The following is a 26140-nucleotide window of genomic DNA, read 5'->3' as shown; positions in this document are numbered from 1 at the left end:
GCATTCATAAACACTTGGAGATTGAGCATATTGCTGTGTAGAATAAAGTGGAGGTGTAGAGTAGGTCATGGGAAAAGAGTAAATTATTTATTTTTATTTTTATTTTTAATTTTCAATTCAGGGACCAAAACATTCTTTTTTTTTTTTTTAACTTTATAATCATCTACATGTTTTCGTTTTTATTTGTGAAAGTGAAATGAGTAAATTGTGAAACTGTGAAATCAAGGTTCTTGAGGTACTGCTATATGTATATTGAAGGGTGTGTGGGAAGGAGTTGGGGAGAAAAAGACCTTGAGGCAGGTGCTGATCTCACAGAGTAAGGAAAGAGAGTATAGGCGGTCAGAATGTAACACCTACCAGAATCCCGATGGCTTGATAAATACTGACTGAGAAAACCCCAGTAGTGTAAAGAGAATGCTCTGAATAGACAATGGAAAACAAAAGGTGTTCTGGGAACCTCATCAAGCTGGAGAGTTAAAGAGTATCTCATTCTAAAGAATATCGTTAGTGATAATTCTCATTATCAAGAGCTAGCCAGGTTTCAATGAGTCCCAGAAGTGAGAAAGAAAAATGAAAGCAAATTTGTTAACTATGGAACAAGCAAACCAGAGTATGCTGGAAGTGGAAAGGAAGGTTTCTACAATAACAGCCAAGGATTTAGAATCACTGGAATAGAGCATGACAGGGAAGGAATATGCCAGTCATTGAAGAGTGAATACTGGCAGATTATCAGTGACTACCAACCTTGTGGTGATATTCAGATCTGTGAACCTCAGGAGGTCTGATTCCCAAGTGGGAAGGAATTCCCCATAACAGAAAGACAGAAGACAGCAATATGAGGTCAATCTGATCTAGAAACTATTTCCAGAACATTGGAAAAAGACTGGGAGCCAAGGCAAAAGCCAGAGTTTAGACCCAGGGCTGAAGGATACCTTGACAGTAAAACTCAGAAGAGGCCATAAGATACCTGGACAGCTGAATTTGGGAGGGATTGCAATATTTCCTGGAAAATCTCAGGGGGAAAGGACAAAGGTCACAGGAAGACTGAAGAACTATAAAGCATTGCCTGAGAAATCACAGGGGAAATAGAGGCCACAAGTAGATTGGCTAGATCCTGAGTAACAGCTTCCTGAGAAGTTGTGGAATGAAAAGAGAAGTATAAAAACACAGAACTGGAACTGAAGAAGGCACTTGTAAGGGACAGAAAAGAAACTGGAATACCCTGAATGGGATGGGAGGGGGGGGGGGGAAGGGAGAGAAGAGGAAAGGGAGAATGAATATGTATATATGCATGCCCGCGCATGAGAGAGAGAGAGAGAGAGAGAGAGAGAGAGAGAGAGAGAGAGAGAGAGAGAGAGAGAGAGAGAGAGAGAGAGTGAGTGTGTGTGTGTGTACTGCAGGAATAAGGGGAAATAAAACTGATAAAACATGAAGCCAAATAATAGGGACCTTTATCTTCTTTTTTTATTTGTCATATTACAACAATGTAAACAAAAAGAATCACCACCACAAAACAACTGAAAATTGATGCTGTAAAACTATAGAGAATATGCTTGATCCCTAAAGAAGAGCTAATGAGAAGACATCTCATTTCTTCTTTGAGGGTAGGGGAATCCCATGAGTATAGAATACCAAATATAGTGTCGAATTTTGTTCAATATACACCAAATATAGTGTAAGAGTTTTTCAATATACAGAGCACTTTTGTCAATTTTCCCCCTCTCTTTTGTAAAATATGTTTTTTGTTATAAAATGAAAACGGGATGAAGGGAGAGCCACAGTCCATATAACAATGAAATAACAAAAATTTATTTTTAAAAATAGCATCAAAGAATCATGCATAAAATTACATTTAAGAGCTATTGTAGTAAAAACAAACAAAACCCCCCAATAATAGTATAGAAGATATAGAGAGATCAAGTGGTAAGGCATTTCAGTAGATTAACGTGATGATGCTTGATTACTTAAGGAGGTGAAGAAAGAGTACATTTCAAGCAAGGTAGCACAGAGCCTACCCAAATGCAAGGAAAAAGGAGATGGAATATCAAGTATGGAGAATAGCAAAGAGGCCAGTTTGGCTAAAACTGAATGAAGAAGAACAATGTGAATAAAATAAAGCCAAGATTGCAAAGGGCTTTAAAAGCTTGACAAAATATTCATTTTATCCTGAAGACAATAGGGAACTCCTAAAATTTCTTGAACTAGTAACAAGATCAGATCACTGCTTAAAGAATTTCAGTTTGTCAGTTGTCAATCAGTTCAGTAACTAGTCACTATGAATCCTCTGTGCTTCAGAAAAGCTACAGAACAATGGGAATAAGAGTAGAAAAGTTGCTGGAATCAGATTATCAATGGTCTTGTAAATCAAGAAAATTTAGATGGGTAAAAAGTAACAACCTAAGAGTTATTAATAGGTTGCTATAAGTTCTGATCTTTCTTCTTCAATTTAAGGATTTGATGCTTTTGCCTATCACTGAAAACAAACTTTTGGTAGTGTCCATAAGAGTAGGCAAGAAGGAGATATATCTATTCAACTCAGATCAAGAATGCAGTACCACTAAAATGAAAATGATTGAAAGAGCTACATAACACTTTAACAAAAGGTGTTTTTTCAGTGTCATAATTCATTGCCATATTACCTCTCCAATCCCAATGGTCTCAAGAAAAAGAGACAAACAAAATTCAATAAAAGTCATATTTATATTATTATCGCATAGTAATATATAAATATGGTTATGGTAACCCAGTTTAGAATGTAAAAAAAAAATTCTTAAAGTCTTAAAAATCAGAAAAACTATTAGCCAACAAATATTTTAGAAAGTGACCTTGGGCAAAGAATATACTTTACAATTACAAAAACCAGAAACAGAAGAGTATGTTACTCTTCACTGAAATTTAGTATTTGGTAACTTTAAAAGCTGACAAAACTTAAGAGTCTCATAATGATATATCATAAAGATAATATTAATTCAAAGTTCAATATAATGTAATTTTTGTACTTAAAGTTTTCACAAAAGCACAGTGGTAATTTTCATTCACTATGATCCCTTTGTAATCATATTCCAATGGATGAGGCAACATGAAATGTTTTCCATATTGTTCAAGGAAAAACAGCCTCTCCTCTGGCCCTCCTTATCCTCACCCTGCTATCTGCTTTAAAAAAAAAAAAAAAAAAAAAAAAAAAAAAAAAAAAAAAAAAAATCACCAACAAAACTAAATAAAAAATAATGTAAAATTCTAAGATTTTGTTAATAAAATGCTAAGAATGAGAAACATTCTATGACATATTCCTCCTAGAAAAGAAATGTAAACAATGACATATTGATACCACTAAGTACTTTAAGGATATCTGCCCAATCACAAAGCAAACAAATCTCAAACATCACAATTCACTGAACCACAAAGTAACAATTTTTAAAATGTTGCTGAAAAGTCTGTCAAGGAAATTCAAACAGTATATCACAATCTACCGGCAAATCTCAAAACCTTTACAAAGAAATATCCACATTGTGCATCTATCACTTTGCAGTTTGTTACAAGCTCTAGGGGAATCACAGGATTCCCTGAATTCCCAGAAACAGTAATTTCTATTTCCAGACAAAACAAGGATTGTATAAATACATAATGACCCTTCTTAGCTTTGAGAATCAAGAAGTAATTCCTCACAAAAAGACTGAAGACTCCTCATACACAAGTATGATACTAAAAAAAAGCCTTGAGTTTAAATATAATAAGTTTATATACCATCTGTCACATTTTGAAGAACCATTCTTAGCAGAATCTTATATGTATTCATTAAGTCTTAATAAATACAATCACCAATTGGAGTATGTTCAAACCAATATGCTATTACCAAAAATCACAGTGTATTATGATCACCTCAACTAAATGACCTAGCTAACAAAATTTATCCCTATCACTTCAAAAATCTTAAAATTAACAAAATGATCTTAATTATAATTAAAATAACCCCAGGCAAAATATTTTCTGAAACAGATTTCTGTATATTTTAAAATTTATTTGTAATATTACCTTTGGAATCTTCTTTATTAGAGTCTTTGCTCTGATATGTTCTTTCATTGTCTTTAAACAAAATGGCTGGAACAAAAGCCTTCAAATCAATAAGGTTCTCATAAAAATTTCGAGCATCTTCATCCTCCCATATACCACCTTCTAAGTCATACTCTCCAGGTTTACCAGGTGTAAAGATATCAATTCCAGGGCCATGCTCTACAAACAAAGCACATATAGTTAGCACCACTGTATACATATTGAATGTAACAAAAAATGAGAATTTGTTTTACTCAATAAGCATTTTCATTTGAAAGCTGTTAAAATCATAACCAGAACATGCTAAGAAATATCCAAATTAATATCTCTTACTTAAGTTAAAGAAAAAAAAAAAAAAAAAAAGAACCAAACTTTTATAAGACCACCTTTTATTTTAAACAACAAAATCTGGGCATTTTTAAAAAGTTCAAAAACTTGTTTAAAACACTGGAAAGAAATACATAGTGTAAAAAAATGAAATGGGAGGCATAAGTAGTTTTTTTTTTAAACCAGTTTGCAAGTTTGAGAATTAAAAAAAAAAAAATTAGAAAGCTATGTGATATATTGGGTCTATACGAAAAACTTCTATGTCCTTTAGCAAACACCTTATAACATCTCTTCTTTACTGCTATAATATCTAATATCAACAGAACTAATCACATAGTTAATAGTCTTTATAACAAATGCCTATGTACTATTACTACCTCAATAAAAATGTTCCTTAAATGATGGAGTCTGTATTTCCAAATAGAATATTGATAATATCAATAATGTCCAGAATAAATACATGATTTGAGTCTTAAATATCACACTATTAAAAACTTAAGATGTAATTTATATGCCCTTCATAGTTGTAGGTAGAAGACAGATTTTTGCTCAAACAAGTGATAGAAGTAATGTAACAACAACCAAAAAGAAAAAAAAAAAAAAAAAAAAAAAAAAAAAGGCCACATTCTGCACAAATAAAATTAATGCCTTTATGTTAAGAAAGGAATTAGTAAAATGGAAAAGTCTTTGTATTAAATTTCTTGGAAGAGTTAAATATCCCAGATATTAAACACTTTTCTATTTTATTTATGTGTGTGGTTAACAGATGTAATTTTTTATTTTGAGGGTTTCTTTAGGCGCATCCAAGAAATGCTGGCACATCATCCCTATCAGTTTCTTTCGTGTAATTATTATTTGTATGACTTCTTTGGCTCCCTCATTATTCAGAATCATATAAGTCTCGATTTGGTTCTGTGCCTTTTATTTATGTTCATGAACAGAATATTATGTTTACTGCATTAAAGTCTTTAAAGGAGGTACTTACTATTTCTGCCTTTTTATACTTATTTGTAGTTATCTCTATGCTCTATTACCTGTTTTTGTAAAACTCTGATGCACTGTTGAGAAAAATGCATAATCTTTAGCAAGTTCTTTTTAAAAAATGCTCTAAGTCTCTTGAACTGTAATTTCTCCAGAAATCTGTCCAATTCTACATTTCCAATTTTGTTTTTCTTTCAGAAGATTTACTGAAAACTGATGGAAGGGAAAAAGCCTTGGGCTACCATTGCATAACTATGTCTTCTTGTATTTCAGTTTTTAGTTTTTTCCTCTATTTATTTAAATGCTAAGGCATTTAGGGCATATAAGTTTAATGATGATATTGATTTGTTGTCTGTATGCTTCCTTTCAACAAATGTAGTTTTTACATTTATCTTTCTATGATGAAAAAAATTTTTTTTTGCTTTTTCCAGTAAGAATGATTAAAACTGCTCTTTGATATGGAGTAAATTATTTTTTCCCCAGTTATATGTCAAGAAAAATTTTAGCTTTCAGTTTTACAAGATTCTGAGTTCCAAATTTTTCTCCACTCTTGTGAAAATGACATGCAGTTTAATGTAGTTTATATATGTACTATCATGTAAAATATATTTTCCTATTAGTCATAGTTGTAAAAGAAGACAGGTCAAAAAGGAAAAAAAAAAAACAGGAAAGAATAAAATATGCTTAAATCTGAATTCAGAGTCCATCAGTTCTTTTATCAGGATACAGCACTTTTCTTCATGAGTTCTTTACATTTTTTTTTTTTTTTGGATAATTGTTTTGCCGAGAAGAGCTGAATCATTCATAGTTATTCATCACATAAAGATACTGACACTGAGTACAATGTTTTCCTTGCTCTACTGATTTCACTAAACATCAGTTCATACATGTCTTCCCAAGTTTTTCTGAAATCTGTCGGTTCAACATTTCTTAGTACACAATAGTATTCCATTACTTTCATATATCACAGATTGTTCAGCTATTCCCCAATTGATGTGTATCCTCTCAATTTCCAATATTCTGCCACAAAGAAAAGGACTGAATAAATATTTTTGCATATATAGGTTCTTTTCCATTTTTAATGATCTCTTTGGAATAAATACCTAAGAGTGATATTGCTGAATCAAAAGATATTCACAGTTTGGCTGCCCTTTGGACAAAGTTCCAAATTGCTCCACAGAATGGCTAAATCAGTTCACAACTCCACTACCAATGCATTAGTGTCCCAAAGTTCCCACAACCTCTCGAATCTTTATTACTTTCCTTTTTTGTCATATTAGCCAATCAGATATGTGTGAGGAAGTATCTCAGAGTTGTTTTAATTTGCATTTATCTAATCAAAAATGATTCAGAGTACTTTTTCATATGCCAATAGGTAATTTTGATACAGAATAAATTTTGTTGAAAGTTCTCATATTTGTTCTATGTCTATAACATTTTAAGTATGTACTTGTAAACAACAGATTATGCTATTTCTTATGTAATCTGCCATTCTTTCATTTAATTATTTAATTCATTAAGATTTAAAGTTATAAAAGTTAAGTTTTCCTCCATTTGTTTCTAATACTAGGGTTATTTTTTCCTGAATTGAAATCTGTTTTTGTTTTTCTGTCTTTACATATAGCACTTTACCTTTTTACTAACTTTAGCTTAATAGACACAAAGAACTGAATTATTGGAGAAACTAGAGTTAAAGAGTTTTAGTATCTTCTAAACAAGATTTCTAAAGAATATAGGTAAATCTTAGAACATAAAAAAAATAAATAACTTATCATATATTAGAGCCCAACTTCTTAAACACCAGTTCATGACCCCATATAAGATCTTGTAACTGATTGGGAAGGAGGGGTGGTCACAAAATTATGATTTATTATCAGTAACTGTTTGATTTGTATGTCTACTTTATATACTTATATACCTGAAATTATGAGGGTCACCAGAAAAGGGAAAAAGTTTAAGAAGCCCTATATTATAACACAGAGATAGTTTAAATAAATATTAAAAAGGTAAACAGAGTAAACACATCTTTTAAAGGCCATGACATAATACAAATAATCATCAGTTCAGAAACACAAACAAAAAAAAGAAAAGGAATATGGCTTCCCATATTCCTAGCTATGTAAACAAAAGAAAATTAAATAAACACATGATAAGGTAAAGGACTTCCAAGAATTCCTCAAATGGACATGGGACCATAATAGAAGTCCACAAATGGTTTAATGTAGAAATAAGAATTGTAAAAACAGAATTTATAGCCCACACAGCAAAACTAATTTGTAGCCAAATCTCACAAAAGAAACAAAAGAAAATAAATGACTGGTAATACAAACACATAGAAGTGAAAGATAACCTAAAAGATGAAAAAAATATGATAATCATGCAAGCAAAACAATTAATTAAAAGAACTAAAGTTTTTCAAGAGAATATAACAAATCAAAAAAATCTAAGCACCATAACAAAAGTAATAGTACTAGAAAAATGATCAGGCCTTTTGAGTACTCAAAACAAAGGAACAATTCAAAGAATTCAGATTGCCTCTTTTCTTTTTTTTTTTTCTTAAAAAGTCTTTTCTGTATATAACATGTATACATGTAGTCTTTAAATTAAACAATTCCCAGGACAAACAAATAAATTTTTCAAGCATTCTGGAGAAGAACCTCCAATATAAAGGAAAGGAAATCTGAAAGACATAAGATTGTTTTGAATGCATCAGAAACCTCAGAATGAAATGGTTCCAAAGAGCAAAGGAGCTCGAGATGCTCCTCAAGATGTCATCATAAGCATAATTATTAATAAAAGCTTTATTTTTTAAAATTTAAAATATTTTAAATTTTAAAATATTTATCAATAAAAAAGACACATGAAACATTTTTAGGAAGAAAACCAAATGAGAATAATGATTTAATTTTTAAACACCCTAGACAACAGAAATACAAGAAAGGTACATAAATATAATAATAATAATAAAACAATAGTGACAAAAACTATTATCGATCATTTAGAAGTATCTCTCTAAAAAAGGACTAAAGATGGAAATAATCAATATTGGAAAAATCAAGGAAAAATAGTACCCTTGTACACTGTTGAGTATCTTTCCTTTTGTCCTTAAATATTTTTTGTTCTATGGGGTAGCTCTCTGGAAGGAGGAAAGGTATTAGTGAAAATTCTGATGAAGGAAAAAAAATAAATAAATCAATAAAAATCCGTTCTAGGGGGAAGAGAATGCAGTTTAGATAAATGACTAGTGAAGTTTTAAAAAGCCATTGTAGTGAAGTCAAAAAAGCTAATTCTAAAAACCTACCTCAAAAAAAAAAAATTCAAATGGGGTCATTAGCCCCAAAATAATTCTTGGAAGACTTCTAAAAATCAAATAAAAGAGACTAAGGAAAAATTAGGGAGGAAAAAATAAGAACAATCCAAGAAAATTGCAAAAAGTCAATCAAATGGAAAAAGAGATCAAAAAAAACTTAAAGTAATTCTTGAAAACTAGAATTGGGCAATGGAAAGCTAATGACAAAACACCAGTAAATAAAATTAAATCTAAAGAATAAAAAAAAAAAAAATAGAAGTGAAACATCTTATTAGCAAAAACAACTGATCTGGAGGATAAATCAAGAGACAATATAAGAACTGTTGGATTACTTGAAAGTTATGACCAAAAACGTATTAGTACACTGTAAGAAATTATTAAGGAAAATTGTCCTGAAATTCCAGAATGAAAGGGTAAATAAATAAATAATAATCATAATAATAATAATAAAAAAAAATCCAAACATTACCACCTGGAAAAAGATCCCAGGATGAAAATTTAGAGGAATATCATAATCAATTTTCAAAGCTCCCAGATTAAGGACAAAATACTATAAGTCACAAGAAATCACATAAAACCTAGCAGCTAGGTTTTGGAAAATAATATTTTGAAGAGAGGGAAAGAGGAAGAAGACAGGCAGGCAGGCAGGCTGGAAGGAAAGAGGGATGGAAGAAGGAAGACAGGGAGGGAGGAAGAAAGAAAAAAGGTTATTCAATGAACTGAAAAACTTTCAAATATTTGTGACAAAAAAAAAACCCAACTCAATGTAAAATTCGACATAAAAAGATTCAGAAGAAATATAAGGTAAACATGAATGACTAATTATAAGGGATTTACGAAGGTGAAACTATTCTTATATGTGGAAATATCAGTATTCTTAAGACTGTCATCATTACTTGGGTAGTTTAAAAGAAAGGCTTAAGCTGAGGTAAAATGGGTTAATTCTTTAAAAACTGGGTAGAGAGAAGTAAAAAAGATGAAATTATCTCATCCAAATGAGGTATGAAAGGAAGAACTAATGTAGAAGTGGGAGAAGAGGCCTGGTAGTGCTAGAACCTTCCTTTCACTGGAAACTGTGTAAAAGAAGAAATGATATAAGCATCCTAGAAGGCATAAAAGATTACTAAATTTATAAAGAAATAAGAAGACAAGAGTTATTGCTATTATTTATCCTTGTTCTCAAAGAGGATCATGACACCAAGATATACAAATGAAGTGGATTTAAATAAAAGAGGGCTGTATAAAAATCAGCAACCTCACTGTCCTTCAAAGCCATCTGGGTCTAAGGACAAGATATATGTCAGGACTATAGGATATGGCCCTGAATGCAATGGGAGTGCTCGGGATTTGAAAATTAAGGTCTTTTAACAGGTCTCAGTTTAACTGAGTTTGACAATCACAGTTTGGATTGATCTAGCCCAATCAATGATTAAAGCTAGGTAAGAAAAGAGTCGCAGAATAGTCTCCTTTACATAGTTTAAAAAAAAAAAAAAAAAAGGAAGGGGGAGGGAAAAGATCCTTAGGGTTTTTAGCTGTATGACCCAGGGAAAGGTCACTTAAATCTATTTGCCTCCATTTTCTCATTTGTAAAATGAAATGGAGAAAATGAAAACCATTCTAGCATCTTTGTCATGAACACTAGAAATGGGGAAAAATAAGGAAGGGGTAAGTAGATTAGGGCAAGGAACTGATTATAAGTAAATTAAAATGTGGATAGGTAAACAAGGCCAGAAGGATAAATAGTGAGGAAAAACAGGATGGAGGGAAATATACAACTAGCAATTATAACTTTGAATGCAATAAATTTATCCACAAAGAAAAATGGGTTAAAAATCAGAATCTGATAATACATCATTTGCAAAAAACATAACTAAATATGAGAGCTACATAGAGTCAAAGTAGAGTACAATTTACTGTGTTCAGCTGATGTAAAAGAAACAGGGGTAGTAATCAGGATATCAATATTAAAAGTAAAAAGGATTTAATTAAGAAATAAACAGGAAAAAAATTAAAAAAAAAAAAAAAAGAAATATACAGGGAAACTACACTATGAGTTACCAATACTATTTAATGTTGTTTTAGAAATGCTAGCAATAGCAATAAATGAAAAAGAAATTAAAGCAATCAGAATGGTAAATGAGATAATAAACTATCTTTTTTGAGCAGATATGATCATATGCATAAAAAATCCTAAAGATTAAAAATTAATTAAAACAATAATTTTTAGCAAAGTAGTATTATGTAAAAGAATTCCACATAAATCATCAGCATTTTTACATATCACCAGTAAAATCCTGCAAGAAGAAATAGTAAGAGATAATCTACTTAAAATATGGTAGAGGTAATTAAATCTTTTTTTTTTTTTTTTTCCTCTGAGGCTGGGGTCACACAGCTAGGAAGTGTTAAGTGTCTGAGATCAAATTTGAACTCAGGTCCTCCTGAATTCAGGGCTGGTGCTCTATCCACTGCGCCACCTAGCCGCTCCGAGGTAATTAAATAAATCTTAAAGCATATTTGCCAAAACAGACCCGGTAACAGTATGACCATAATTATAAAATTCATTTTATCCAAATAAAATCAAAGTTAAGTAACTGGAGAAATATTATTTGTTCATGGATAGGTAAAGCCAATACAATAGAAATGACACTTTAACTTAACCCATTTACTCACTGTTATTTCAATTAGCAAATAAATAAAGTTTACTGAGTCAAAACAAAAGTTACTTGAAAGAACAAAGTATGAACAATTTCGAAGAAATTAAATAAAAAGGTGTAAAGGAAGAATATTTGGCAGTATCGGACCTCACTATATGTTACAAGGCAGTAAATTACAAAACTACCTGGTTCTCTCTAAGAAACAGAAGAGTAGATTAGTGGAACAAAGTAGACATATGATACACTGTAGTAAAGGATCATGGTAACCTTGTGTCTGAGAAGTATAAAGATAAAGTTCTAGATGAGAATTCATTATTTGGTAAAAATTGTTGGGAAAGCAGGAAAGCAATTTGGCAGAAATTGACCATAGACCAATATCTTACACCATGTACCAAACTAAGGTCAAAATGCACACATGATAGATATAAAGAAAAATATCACAAGAAAATTAGAAGACCATGGAACATATTACTTATCAGATTTATGGATAGGTGAACGACTTATGAACAAACAAGAAATGGAGAGCACAGTGAAGTGCAAAATGGATAATTTCAATTATATTAATGAAAAATGCTTGTACAAATAAAACCAATGTAGTCAATATTAGAAGAAAAACTGAAAATTGAGAATACATTCCAAAGACAATACCTTAGATCTCATTTTTCAAATATATAAAGAACTTTTGTCAAATTTATAAGAATGAGTCTTTCCTCAGTTAATAAATGGTCAAGGGATATGAATAGGTAGTTTTTTTAATGAAGAAATCAAAACTATATATAGTCATATAAAAAAATCTCTAAACCATTATTGGTGAGAGAAATATAAATTAAAATAACTCGGAGACATCATCTTACAAGTTTCATATTCATTAAAATGATAGATGTCTTTCAATTAGGATAGCTAAGCAAATTGTAATGATAGAATACTACTATGCTAAAAGAAATGATGAGCTGGTTGATTTTAGAAAAGACATGGACCTATGAAAGATGTTAATCACCTCCAGAGAAAAAACTGATATGGTTTTGCATATACATATGTGTATGTATATATGTATACAGGTGTGTGTATACACACATACATATAAAAATAAAAAATATATATATTTGTGTTTAATTGTAGTCTTCTCTAGGGCAGAGTAGGGAGAGAGAAAAAAAAAATTAAAAGTGCCCCCCAGAAAACAAAAGAAAATTAAAAGGAAGCTTAGAAAAGCTGGATAGCTGAAAAAAAAAAAATGTATAGTATTTAGTAAACATAAATGGAAATGGAAACTTATGGTACTTTATACTGCATCCTCTATGTTCTGTTATATACTTGGAAATTTTTTTTTTCACTTTGCATTTAAGTTTTAAATGAATAAACAATTTCTTAATATTTTGTCAAGTTCAGAACAAAATATTTTAAATTTTAAAACAAGAAAAATTTAAAAGTATATGTCACATATTTAATACAGAAATCATCCACTTATCTAAAATGATCAGAGAATGAGCTGTTAGGAATTTTTATTTGGTATTTGTTAAAGTAGTAATCTTTTTAAAACACACTATTGAATTTCCTGACTTAGAATACAGAATATTTAATATAATTAAATTTTTCTTGATCAGCTCAAATTCATTTACTGTATTTTTTACACATATTACAAGTATTCATTGTTCAATAATATTCATTGATAAAAAAGGATGTATTAAAGGGCTAAGGTGTATGGAGTTGTTTGCCTGGTAGCAAGTAATAACAAACTATAGTGCCATTCTAGAAGTATGTTACTACTATGGTGCCGGAAAATTCTCAGGGATTATCAATTGATTATTATATTATTACTAAATGCACCTAAACTGCTATACCATTCTGATTTTTTCTTTTCTTTTCCTTTCTGATCAGTTTAAGGTCTCAAATCTTATCCCCTCTATCACTTCTGCAAAAACACTGTTACTACTTCTCTCTTCATATGCTTTCCCCTCCATTTATCTCTTCTATCATTCCCCCAAATTCTTCATGCTGCCATTAATGCTGCCTAGTTTTCAATCACTGAAACAAATGTGCTCCTCCTTTTAGTAAACCAATCATATTATTTTGTGTAATTTAGATTTTTCATCAAAGACAGAACCTCAAGTTCTCTTCTTTATTTCTGGATTTGGACCCATCCTGTACAAGAACCGAGACTAAAAACTTACTCCTACTCTATCTGATATAGAATACTGAGTGATAAAATAAAATAACAATGACAATTTTTTATCATTCAAAGGACCAATATATCAAAGTATGAATTTTTATATTAACTGCTTATTTAATAACATTAACTCTATGGCAAAATTCACATCTACATTAACAAGGCCATTTGGCAACTGTTAACTATAGATGTGTTTTAACAATAATTTATATGAAAAGATTTCTTCTAATAAAATTGAAAATGTAAATTTTGGTGTGAAAGAAGTAATTTTTTTTAAAACTCCTAGAAGTTTCAATTTGTGATCTCTTATTTTGAATAGCTCTCCCAGAATTCATTTTCTATTTTTCTTTTCCACTTAGTCTTAATATTTTATTACATCCACTGGAATTAACAACATGTTTTTCAGTGCCAAGTCTTTTGTTTGAATTCAATAAATTTTGTTATTAAAAAAGATCACCATTACAATATAGTTTATGACCAATATTCTATCAGGAATATTATAATGCTCACATTTAAAACCTCCCCTGAGGCTAGGGTTAAGTGACTTACCCAGGGTCACATAGCTAGGAAGTGTTTAAAATGTCTGAGACCAGATTTGAATTCAGGTCCTCCTGAATTCAAGGCTGGTGCTCTATCCACTACACCCCCTAGCTGCCCCTAAAACCTGTAATTTTTGAAATTTCCATTTGACTTTCATATATTATTAGTTATCAACTCTTGTCCTTTCCACAACAATAATATTTTGTGCCCTTCTCCACTGGTACCACCCAATTACCAAAGACAAAAAAATTACAGTATCACTAACAATATAGTAAAGTCAGAAATAAGATTCAGTTTTAAAAGAACTCATTTGCCCTAAATCCAGTTTTGGATAATGCTGAGTTTGAGAAACTGTTGTGAAGTTTCTTTATATCAAGTGAAAAAACAACTACAAAATGACCAGAAAGACTCAAACATTTTTGACAATGACTAATTACATATTAAATCTAATTATGGGAACCATTAAATGGAACCACTGGTTCTGAAGTCAGGAGGACCTACTTGAATTCAAATCTGACCTCAGACATTTACCACTTATTAGCTACGTGAACCTAGGCAACTAACTTAATCCCAACTGCCTCATTGCCCTCCTCACACCCACTCTCAACAAAAACCTAGTTATGGAACAGAAACAATTTAAAGAGAGCTTCGTAGTAGTGAATGTTAAGATAATTATCATCAATATTCAAGTACTTAAGGAACAACAATTCATTTTTCACAACTGTCTTCAAAAAGTCACAAAAATATATCACTTTATTTAAAATTTCTAGCTTTCCCATTTATTCTTAAATTCTACTTTCCTCACTTATCATTACTAAATCCCATAAAACATTAATGAATACAGGGAATTAAAGAAAACAAGAAGGCAGGCCGGAAATTGATCTGGAGAAGCTAACAATCAAAGCTTCAAGTAGTATTTTATACTTGAGACTGAAAAGAGAATTCAAACATCTTGAACTCCCCCATTAGGTTACTTAGTAACATTCTGATACTAAACTACATGATTCTTTTTAAATTCCCATAACAACCCCCCATCTCACACACACACACACACACACACACACACACACACACACACACACACACACACACACACACTTTTTTCTATTGTTTTTTCTCAATTCTAATAATGTCCTAAATCCTTCCTGAATCTGTATCTAATACTACCCATTAATATTAGTACACTAATATTAACAATTATCAGGTATTATATAAATTTAACAATACTAAAAGTCAATTTTTAGCAGTAGCCTATCTAAGCTTTCAAGCATCAACCCAGAAACAACTTTTTTCCCTAGTGTAAGACAGTAAATTCAAAGTACCATCTTTCCTCAGTGAAGAAATGGAGGAAAAAATTTAAGTATATGGATCATTTAATCTCTCTAAGTCTTAATTTCCTTATTTATAGAATAATAGATTAATTAATCTTTCTGAATCCAAGAAATCTTGAATTTGAGAGATCTAGAAAATAAGACAAATAGCCTATTGGTGAGTTTATAATGTGATTCAGAAAAATTCAGATAGATCAATGAACTAGTCCAACTCCTTTATTATACAGATAAGGAAGATAAGATCTGAAGGGATTATTCAATATTACAAAGCATGGAAACTAGAACCAGATTTCTGAATCCCAAACCAATTTACTTTGCACTATACCATCCTGTCAGTTCTCAACTGTATCAAGTTTTAATACTATTCACTATAGGAAAAACTCTGAAAAAGAAAAAACTAGGGATAATTTTCATTTGTAGCCAATAAACAACATTAATCCTAAAGAAAAATTAGTAATAAATAAATAGGTGTCAAAATTTGTTTATTATGATAGCTTACCCTCTGGTGTTGGTTTGTCCTGAGGAAGATCAGGCATATTTTCATCCAAAAGGTCTGCTAAAGACTGAGAATTTGCCAGTAATTTCTGATAAGACATAGCAAATTCTTCATACTGCTTATGTCGATCTTCACTCAGCTCCCCTTTAGAATGTAGAATACGTCTATAAACAAAGAATGAAGTAGTCTGTTAAACTTATCAAAACATGTTTGATCAAGAATTATATAAAACTGAAATTAAATTAATTCGTGACAATTTAAAATGTAGACACAAAAATTAGGTATCACAAACACTGGTAACAATATTTTAAGATTCAATCTACAATTAATCTTTATATTCAAAAATTGTTAAAAATGTTATCTTAATGTTGATTTCCTTAAAGAATGATAAAATAAGTAATTTTAATTTTTTCACTTAAGTTTTTAAAAAGTTTTTCCAATTACACATAAAGTTAGTTTTCGACATTCATTTTCACAAAGTTTTGAGTTCCAAATTTTTCTCCCTTCCCATTCCCTAAAACTGCAAGCAATCTGATAAGGGTTATACATGTACAATCATGTTAAATCAGAACAAAAAGGAAAAACCATGAAAAAGAAAAAAAAGAAAGAAAAAATTCATTTCAGAAATGAAAACTTTTAGAGGAAACCTACCATAGTAATTTAAATCCATAGTATTCTTAAAATATTCAACATCTTAATTATATACTAATTGATTCTATATTAAACATCTAGATTAATCACAGCTGATTTTTTAAAAAATGGCTTCCAAAAGCTACTCCTCAAAAGTAGTCAAAATATTAGAAGAACTAACTTCTCAAAAGAATTCTAAAACATTAACAACTCTATAAAATGTTGCAAAATACTAAAAGAAATGCAAATCGAAACAACCATTAGGCTTCAGTTTGTACCCATCAAATCAATGATGGAGGTATTGTGGGAAGATAGACATAATGTGGGCACATGGTTTCCATTTGAAAAATACCTTGGAATTATGCAACTAAAGCAACTATGAAACAAACTCCAAGGAAGTCATAGAAGGAAAGAAGGAAGGAAAGAAAGAAGGAAGGAGGGAGGGAGGAAAGGAAGAAGGAAAAAAAGAAAGAAGGGAAGGAGCAAGGAAAAAGGAAGGATGTAGAGAAGGAACTGTTAAGTGCAGACCATGTTAAAAAGCACTATCCTAAACAAAATACGAATATCATTTAATTTAATCCTTATATTTATATAATACTATTTCACTTATATTACTTATTTATATAATATTTACATGACATTTTATATTTCATTTAATCCTCTAATCCTTCCAACAACCCAGGAAGGTAGATGTTAGTACTGGCCCCATTTCACAGTTAAGGAAACTGAAGACAACTGACATTTAGTGGCTTGTCCAAGGTCTACTTACGTATCTAACCAGTGTCTACACCAGAACTCGGGTCGTCCTGACCAGATCTATAGCTCTATTCACCACTCTGCTTCCTCTAGCAGCAATTTTTGTGGGAGCAAAAAAACTTAGAAACAATGTAGATGCCCAATGATTTCAATCATTGAAAAATTTATGAATGTAATATAATTGTGCTGTTAGAAAATAACAAAAGGGATGATTTTAGGAAAAATTGAGACAATTCAAATGAAATGATACAAGAAGTCAAGAAACATTTTTAAGCACTAACTACAGACCAGATACTATACCAAGGGCTGATCTAAATGAACAACGTATACAAAAACAACTTTAAAACTTTTAACATTTCTGATCAATGCAAAAGCCCACTACTATTTCAGAGAACCAATACTGTGGATATAAAGGAAAACTTCTGGATGGCACAGGTACTTAATAAATGCTGACATTGACTGGAGTTCAAATTTGGCCTCAAACCTACCCTAATCATGTCACTTGACTTCAGCCTATTTCAAATTTCCTCAACCATAAAAAAGAAGCTAATACTAGCACCTCTCTCTCAGGACTCATGTAAAATGAGATAACATGAGTTAATATTTGTAAAAGCACTTAGCAAAGTGCCTATACCATATCAAGTGCTTAATATATGCTTGCTTCCTTTTTTTTTTCTTTTTCTTTCTGAGAGGTGACAAGATTCAAGAGGACAGATTGAGAGTTAAAAAAAAATATATGGTCAGTGCAAGAATTTATTTTATATGTTTATATGTAATAGGAGTTTTATTTTTATTTTTTCTCTAACAGGAAGAAAAAGGTGGAAGAAAATAGATCTTTGTTAAATAAAAAATAGAATTAAAAAAAAAAACAAAAAACAAGTACAGCCCCAAAGAAGAGTTCTGGGAAGACAATGTCTATTACTTGGCAAAGGTAAGAAGTGTTCCAAAGGTGTAGAGCACTTCACATATTTTCAGATTTTTTAAAGATGTATTAATCATCTTAATGTTTTTTCACTTAAAATTTTTCTTCAAAAAAAATTGTTGTACGGGATAGTTCTCTGGGAAAGGAAGAAAAGGGGACACAGAGAGAAATTTAGATAGTATAAAACCAAAAGATATCAATAAATTTATTTTTAAAAATATTACATGGCTTCTCATCCTTCTTTAATGTCCTAGTCTCATACCTCATTGTGGCATGAACACATCTTAAATTCTCAAAGAATATGCTAGTAAACACAACTTCCAGAAGCTAGATAGCTCAGCAGAATACCAGGCCTGCAGTCAGGAAAAACTGTGTTCAAATAGTTTCAGACACTGCTAGATATGTGATCTGTGGCAACTGATTTAACCGCTTTTTGCCTCTAAAATAGGCATAAGGATAGCATTTACCTCTTAGGACTGTTAAAAAGGTCAAATGAGATAATATTTGTAAAGTACTTTGCATAGTAAGTACAAAATAGGTGATATATAAGTTGTAGCTATTATTATTATTATTATCATGGAAATGATACTAAAATGGAAAGGTTTCAAGCAAGATCTAGGTGACAGATGAGTGGCCCATCACTAGCTTAATTCTGAAAGTTTTATTCCCAAAATGGTCAAAATGATGAACAGTTAGACCAGCAACTCTAAGAGACATTCAAAAAGTTTACAATTTGTACAAGTAAGAATATCCACACCAACTAAAATAAAAAGCATCTAACTTTCTGGCTTCCTCCAACTACTATCCAGTACAATATATTGAAGTACTAATCTATCCATTAATTTGTCTGAACTCTCAAGAAATGCAAATTTTACTAAGTAACACAAAAGAAACCTAAGCAATACAAAAGAAAATCTTTCCCAAAAAAATCACATATTATAAAGGCCTATTAAAATTATTTCTGCCACAGGTGGTTAAGATTTGTCTATGGCTGAACCTAATTATACAATCTAACGGTGCTATAAGATGTCTGCTATGAAAAAGGAAATCTAAGCAAAAAAGTTAATCATGTTTCATAACTAAGTATTTTCAAAAGCAATTTGTTTTTAAAGTACATATTTTTATCATTGGAGTTTTCAAAATGTTCTCAATAAAGTTATTAGCTTAATTTTCTTTTATTTTCAAACCTAGGCTACTAAAGTTAATTATGAGTTATTATGATTTTTATCAATTAAAAGAGCTTACTGATAGCATGATTTATTTGTTATTTAACTATACATATTCACTAATCTGTTACCTTCTTAGGCTACCCAAAATTGTACCTTTTTACTGTCTGAATATTTAAGTAAGGGTCAGGGTATTTTAACACAAAACATATAAGAGCACAAAATCAAAACTGGATCCTAATGTAACTATTATAACCAAGTATGGCCCCAGAGAAGAAATATGAGAAGATATCATCCCCTGCTTTTTTGAAGAGGCTGGGAACTATGGTCATAAAACATTAGCCTTTTTCAATGTGAGTTAACTGTTGAATGGGGATTTTTTGAATTCCACTGGTTTTTGAGGATGGAGAAAAAGTAGAGATATTTTTGGGAAATACAGGTAATATTAAAAATGATCATTAAAATCCCTCTATCTCCTAATTCAAAAACATACTTTTCCTTAATAAATCCTGAGATTTAGAGCCTATTATAAGGATGAAATTAATATTTTTTAATGTAATAATACCCAATTATTATTTCTGCTTTAGAAAATTCTCGAACACTGTAAAGAAGACTAGCCAAACAAGGATATGTAAATATAATAGAATTCTATTTCACCACAAGAAACTATAAGTACATTTGTATGAAATGAGACAGGATAGAATCAAATTAATAATATACATAATAATTACAATAACAAATGAAAACAATACTAGAAAAAAAGAACTTCAATTAACTGAAATGATTAATTTTGGCCTAAGAGTTATGTTGAAACATATGTCCCTTCTCTCAATAGAAAGGAGTATTACAGGTATTGAATATCACACACTCTATCAGATAGTTTATTTTGTTCATTTTTGCTTAAGCCTTTGGTACAAATGAGGCAGTGATCAAAAATGATAAAAAGGAATTATCAAATGTGTCAAATTAAAACAACCTGCAACTTTTATTTCTTCAAGAAGTCCTCACATTCTTGCTTTATAAAGGAATATAACAGGCACATCCAGTTTGACAAGATATATTCTACTTTCTGATTTTTTTAGGCACGAGCAGAAACAAGATGACTCCAAATTTATCAAAATAATCAAAGTTAACACTTTAGATGAAAATGAAGTTTTTTTTTAATGTCTAACTTCTTGTTTTTAATTCTTACTCAGCCTTTTGCTCTTAATAGAGTAAAATTTGTTTTCCATTTATTTAGATATCACACATATTTTCCATATCCCAGCTCTCCTATTAATTAAAATCAACAATCAAACCAAACTTCAAAAAACTTGAAGAGAAGCCAGTTAAAAACTAATGTGCTCAGTTCTCAGAGAATTGTTTTATTTCTTAAATGAACTTTTAACACTTTACAGTAAAGGCTCACTTGACAAAGTATGCCGACACAAAGAGCTTGAGAAGGAAGAACTGTTGGAAAAGTATCTCAAGGAAGCTTTCCAATTTACTGAATAAACATTTTCTTGGTGCCCACTAAGCACTTAACACTTTGGTAATGGGAGCACATAAGTAGTAGGTCTAATCCTACTGGAGTTTTTTAGTTTTTAGTAAAAATGAAATAATTATTCAATTTTTTTGAATTTAATTATATTATTGATCAACTAAATAACTGTACGATAGAATGACAAAGGCAGCAAATATATCCTTTCCATGGCAGCATATCATGTACAGAGCAATTCTTGATTTGTTTCTTGCTACCTGTAAGATTTCTGGATAAGCCACTTATTCTCTTGTATCTCATTTTCCTCAGCTATAAAATAAAACCTCTCAAAGCATCTCTCAGTTGTAAATATCATACATTTTTAGAGAATAGTAAGGGCAACACATACCTATAAGTACAAGGGAAGTCAATTTCAATCTAAAAATAAATTAAATTTTTATCTTAATTATAATTTTTCAGGACTATATATAACATAAAACAAAGTCATACAGTATTGGTGCCATTTCACTTGACGTGCAATAAAAATGCAAAATCAAATGATCTTCTATGATATAATATGCTCACTATTTGACCTCCTCTTCTACCTCACCTTCAATTTTAAGAGACTATGACTGAATTCATCAGAGATTATTCTGTACAGATTGCAATCCTTATATACCATAATCAAGTTACTAATGAGTTTATATGCCCCAAAAAATGCATTCTCTAATATAGCCTCTCAAAACTCAGCTAACTTAGATCTTTCATAACAGCTATCAGCAAACCTATATATAAAATTACAGGACCTGAGTTTAAACTCCACTGAACAATCTTCAAGATTGTAGTATTTCCATAGCTCAACAAGGCATCGATTTAGGACTTCAGTGAAAAAACTTATATAATCTGAGAGCAAGCAAGGAGGAGGCAGCATGTGATCTTTAGAATTGCAAGCTAACTTACATATAACAGAACTATTCTCATTTCTCTCTTAATAAGCCTATCTAAAATAAACAATATAGTCCTTAATTCTCAAATATATATATATTACAAAGATAATTCTATTCAAACTGTTCAGTTTATTCTTTTATTTGATCTATTTTGGTCTAATAAGAATATCATATTTATTAAGTAACAGTTTGTAGCAAATTCTTTATGAAACTTTTAAAAAGCTAAATAATGGCACTGAAAGAAAGGTTCATGAAAGACCTTCTACTTCAGACTAATAGACAAGATTACCGATAAAATTTAGAAGATAAAAATATTTAAGAGTTGGCAAAACTCTTGATTGCAAAAATCATCACCCTGTGGCCAATCTTATGCTAAATCCCTATTACTAGAATGAGCTAATACCTGAAACCTTTCCAACCTGATAGAAACTGCTGGAGCTATAAGATACTGGCACATCTTATAACCCGCAATCATCAAAACAGCGAGGCTTCGGAGTAGGCCTTAATAGAGCTAAAACATGTAAAAAAGTAACAGAAAGATTAAGACAGAAAAGTGAAAGGTACTAGAGAAAGCAAACAAAGCATAAAGAAAAAAAAAAGCGGAGGGGGGCATTAAAGCTCAGCTTCACTTCATTGGGGGGGGGTCCTCAGAATGTGGGAGTTTCAAAATTATGATTATCAGTAAATGTTTTACTTGCCTACCTATTTTATATAATTGTATACTTTGGTAAAATAAGATCTCAAGTGAAACAAATTTAAGAAGCCTGGCATTAGAGAATATAAGAATTTCAGTTCTTAATAAAGCTAAAAATATGAAACGAAAGATTTTGCCAAAACTATATTATGTTGGTCGTTGATTAGACAAACTCTTATAAAAAGAAAACCCTGGCAAGAAGATGGAAAATTCATTTTAGTTGTGACCTTATTAGTACAAAACACAGTAATAATTCTGAAAGAACTAGGCAGGGAATCTTTAAAAACAAAACAAAACAAAACAAAAAACCCTATTGCTTTTAGTTCTCTTTTTCCTCATTTCTCCAGAAATTTCTTTTAGAAATATTCTAATCCTTTTTGCCTCCATTTTAAAAGTAATTTGACTATAGCAATAAATGTCTTCCATTAGCAACATGGCAGTAGGAAAAATAAAGGATAGTGATGTTGTTTTTGCCTAAACAAAATGAAATTGTCATAGCAATCCATTAAAACTGTTCACTTTAAAATTTGATATATTAAAGCAGAAATTATTTCAAAGACTCTTTTAAATAACTTCCAAAAATGGTTTTTCACATATTCTCACATATCTTTTCTTTTTTCTTTCTTTCTTTCTTTTTTTTTTTTTTTTTTTGAGGCTGGGGTTAAGTGACTTGCCCACGGTCACACAGCTAGGAAGTGCTAAGTGTCTGAGACCAGATTTGAACTCGGGTCTTCCTGAATTCAGGGCTAGTGCTCTATCCACTGCGCCACCTAGCTGTCCCCTCCCAGTATCTTTTCAAACATACATATTTTATAATTATTATTTAATTATATGAATTAATTGTGTTAGGACAGCGATATTTTTGTCCTAGTAGTGATTAAAATCCCCCATATTTCAATTATTCAAATGACAAAATACATTTAGGCCTACTATGTTTGCCAAAAATATGAGATGAAAGAATTATTTATAGAATCAACAAGACAGAATTAAGAGAATTACAAGTTTTTCTACTCAGAAATTACTTAAAAAAATTTTTTTTCCAGTAAAAGTGAAAAATGTGTCCTTTAGTCTATTCTATTCAACTCTTATTAGTTCAAATTACTGACTAGTATTCTGACTTAGCCTACTAAAAATCCCCAGGCCTGAAGTTAACAGTAATGATACAAAGTGGAAGACAGTCAAGTATTATTCCAAGAGCTATATACTATCTATTTTCTAATGTTATGATTCTAACTACCCATGTGAACAAAGTAACTAAAAGTATTACAAGATGAAATATGGGCTGGATAAGAGTACCATCTGGTGAATTTACACATGATTCAACAGTCAAAGAATATGAAGATCAACATAAAGTTGTCTCTGGTAAAGTGCCACTAGGCTTTGTCCTTGGACCTAGCCAGTTTCCTACTTTCTTAAAGACAACCATAGAAAGTGTAATTACAAAAATCTATTGGTAGCACAGAACCAGAAGGGTGAATTAATACAATAGGAAGAAAGTTAATGCTACAGGACAATGCATTGAATTCACACCAACAATATTAAATTTAGGAAGAATTTGTGTAGAATGTTATACTTAGTTACAAAAAAAGTTAATTACATACCAAATTCAGGGTATGAGAAACCTAGATTAGATTGTTCATGTGGGGAAAAAAAGCTTTTATTTTTGACTCTTTAATGAGTGAAGAGTATATTACAGCTTCAGCTCATGTAATTAAACACATTAATCCAGAATATCCAGAATCCAAAACAAAAAGATACAAGGTATAATAATAGTCTGCACTGATGAACAGACATCTGGAATACTGTGCTAAGCTCCAAGAATATTTTAATGAATGGCAGTGTGAAGGATGGGGAAGAGGAAGGTGAGGAAAAGTAACCAATATGATAAGGGATCTGGAAACCATGTCCTAAGAAGAACAAGAAATGTTTGAGCTGGAAGAGAACAAAGAAGACATAAAAGCTATCTTCAAAAAACTAAAGGATTATTACTCTGACAAAGGATGAAATTTGTTTTGGGATGTACTAGAAAAAAGATGTCCATTTAAGTGTCCAAAGATGGACTGGACTATTGCCTTACAGATCACGTTCTCTATCAATGGAGTTATATAAGTAAAGATTAAATGACCCATTTTGTCAGGAAATGGGAATGATGAGGATAACTTCTAGGTCCCTTTCTTCCTAACAGTTCTAACAATTTTCTTTCCCTAAATTAATATCGTATGCCAATAGAAAGGATAATAAAAATGTAAAAGCAAGCACAACCAGAACAGAATAACTAGTATATTCCTGTTCAATATCTATATGTGTGTGTGTGTATATATATATATATATATATATATGTATATATATATATATATATATATATATATATATATATATATATATATATATATATATATATATATATATATATATATATATATAAAATGAATTTTGGACTCAGTGCCTTGACACCTAGAAAATAAAAACTAATTTCAATAATACTTATAGAGCAACATAGGATTTTGGAAGCATTGTGTCAGCACTCGAACCCAATGAGAACTTTTTCCAAAAATGATCTTTCATGCGTCTCTATATACAATTATAACAAATCTTATTGAATCGCATTCTAGTGGATAGTTTTAGAAACTTGGTTCCAATTTTCTCACTCTCAAATCCTCTAGTTGTGTGACCCTGGGCAAATCATTTAACTTCTCTGGGCTCTTCCCAATGTAAAATGGGGATAATAATAACACCAATCTCACAAGGTTGTGGTAAGGATTAAATGACAAATATGTTAAGGGGTTTACAGATCTTAAAGTACTGTATAAGCTGGAACAGTTTTGTGACCACAGCACTAATTACAGTACACTGCATATAGAAGGCACTTAATAAATGTGTTTTAAAGCGAATTTATTCATTGTTAAAAATCAATTTGTGGCTTATGTGGCCTCATTTTCTCCCATTCTTTAATATGAAAATTTGCATTTAGGTTCAAAATAATATAAGATGTAAGCTGTCACTAAATGAAATATAGCAATTATCTCTGATAAGGATCTGACATTCAAAAAAATTAGACAACTGACAGAAATTTAAAGGATAAAAAGTCATCCAAGAGATAAGTGAGTGATTAAAGGATATTAACAAGTTCTCAGAGATTTGCAAACTATTTTTACAACTATGTGAAAGAAGGCTCCAAAACACTAATAGTAACATAACCAATAAAATAGCAATTATGACAAAGAGAGGAATAATCAATGCTGTAGATGTTGCAGAAAGACAGGCACTTTGATGCACTGTTGGCAGAACTGTAAATGGGTCTAACCCCTAAGAAAAGAAATTTGGAAAGCAAAGTAACTCAAAATGTCCATAATCTTATACCTAGAGATTCCATCACTAGATATTTACCTCAAAAAATAAATGATAAAACAAAGATATCAAATACACCAAAATATTTATAGTATCACTTTTTTTTTTTTAAATAACAGCAAAGAACTGAAAACAAAGTCCATCAAATCAGAGGAATAACTAATTGAGGTGAGTTGTCATACATGAATATGATGGAATATTACTACACTGTAAGAAAACATGAATATAATGAATACAGGAAAACAAGGGAAGATTTCTATGAACCCATGCAAAATGAAGTTACGTAAAACCAGAAAAATAATATAGACAAAAACTTACAACAATGTAAATGAAAAGAAAAAAACAAAAACCAACAAGATTAAACT

At 30.7% G+C, this 26140-nt stretch overlaps 1 protein-coding gene across 7 annotated transcripts in view; it reads right to left on the bottom strand.

Moving 5' to 3' along the window:
* Positions 1-26140, bottom strand: part of UPF2 (UPF2 regulator of nonsense mediated mRNA decay) — a 183913-nt gene that overhangs the window by 147582 nt on the left and 10191 nt on the right. For all 7 annotated transcript variants that reach the window (XM_074268647.1, XM_074268650.1, XM_074268645.1 and 4 more), the window contains exons 4-5: positions 15857-16017; positions 4033-4230 (exon numbers count right to left, since the gene is read on the bottom strand). In XM_074268647.1, coding sequence (XP_074124748.1) covers positions 4033-4230; positions 15857-16017 — 359 coding nt within the window. The remainder of the gene's footprint in view (positions 1-4032; positions 4231-15856; positions 16018-26140) is intronic.

The sequence above is a fragment of the Sminthopsis crassicaudata genome, chromosome 5, assembly GCF_048593235.1.
Source record: "Sminthopsis crassicaudata isolate SCR6 chromosome 5, ASM4859323v1, whole genome shotgun sequence".
Taxonomy (NCBI): domain Eukaryota; kingdom Metazoa; phylum Chordata; class Mammalia; order Dasyuromorphia; family Dasyuridae; genus Sminthopsis; species Sminthopsis crassicaudata.
This window is presented reverse-complemented; position numbering and strand designations above follow the sequence as displayed.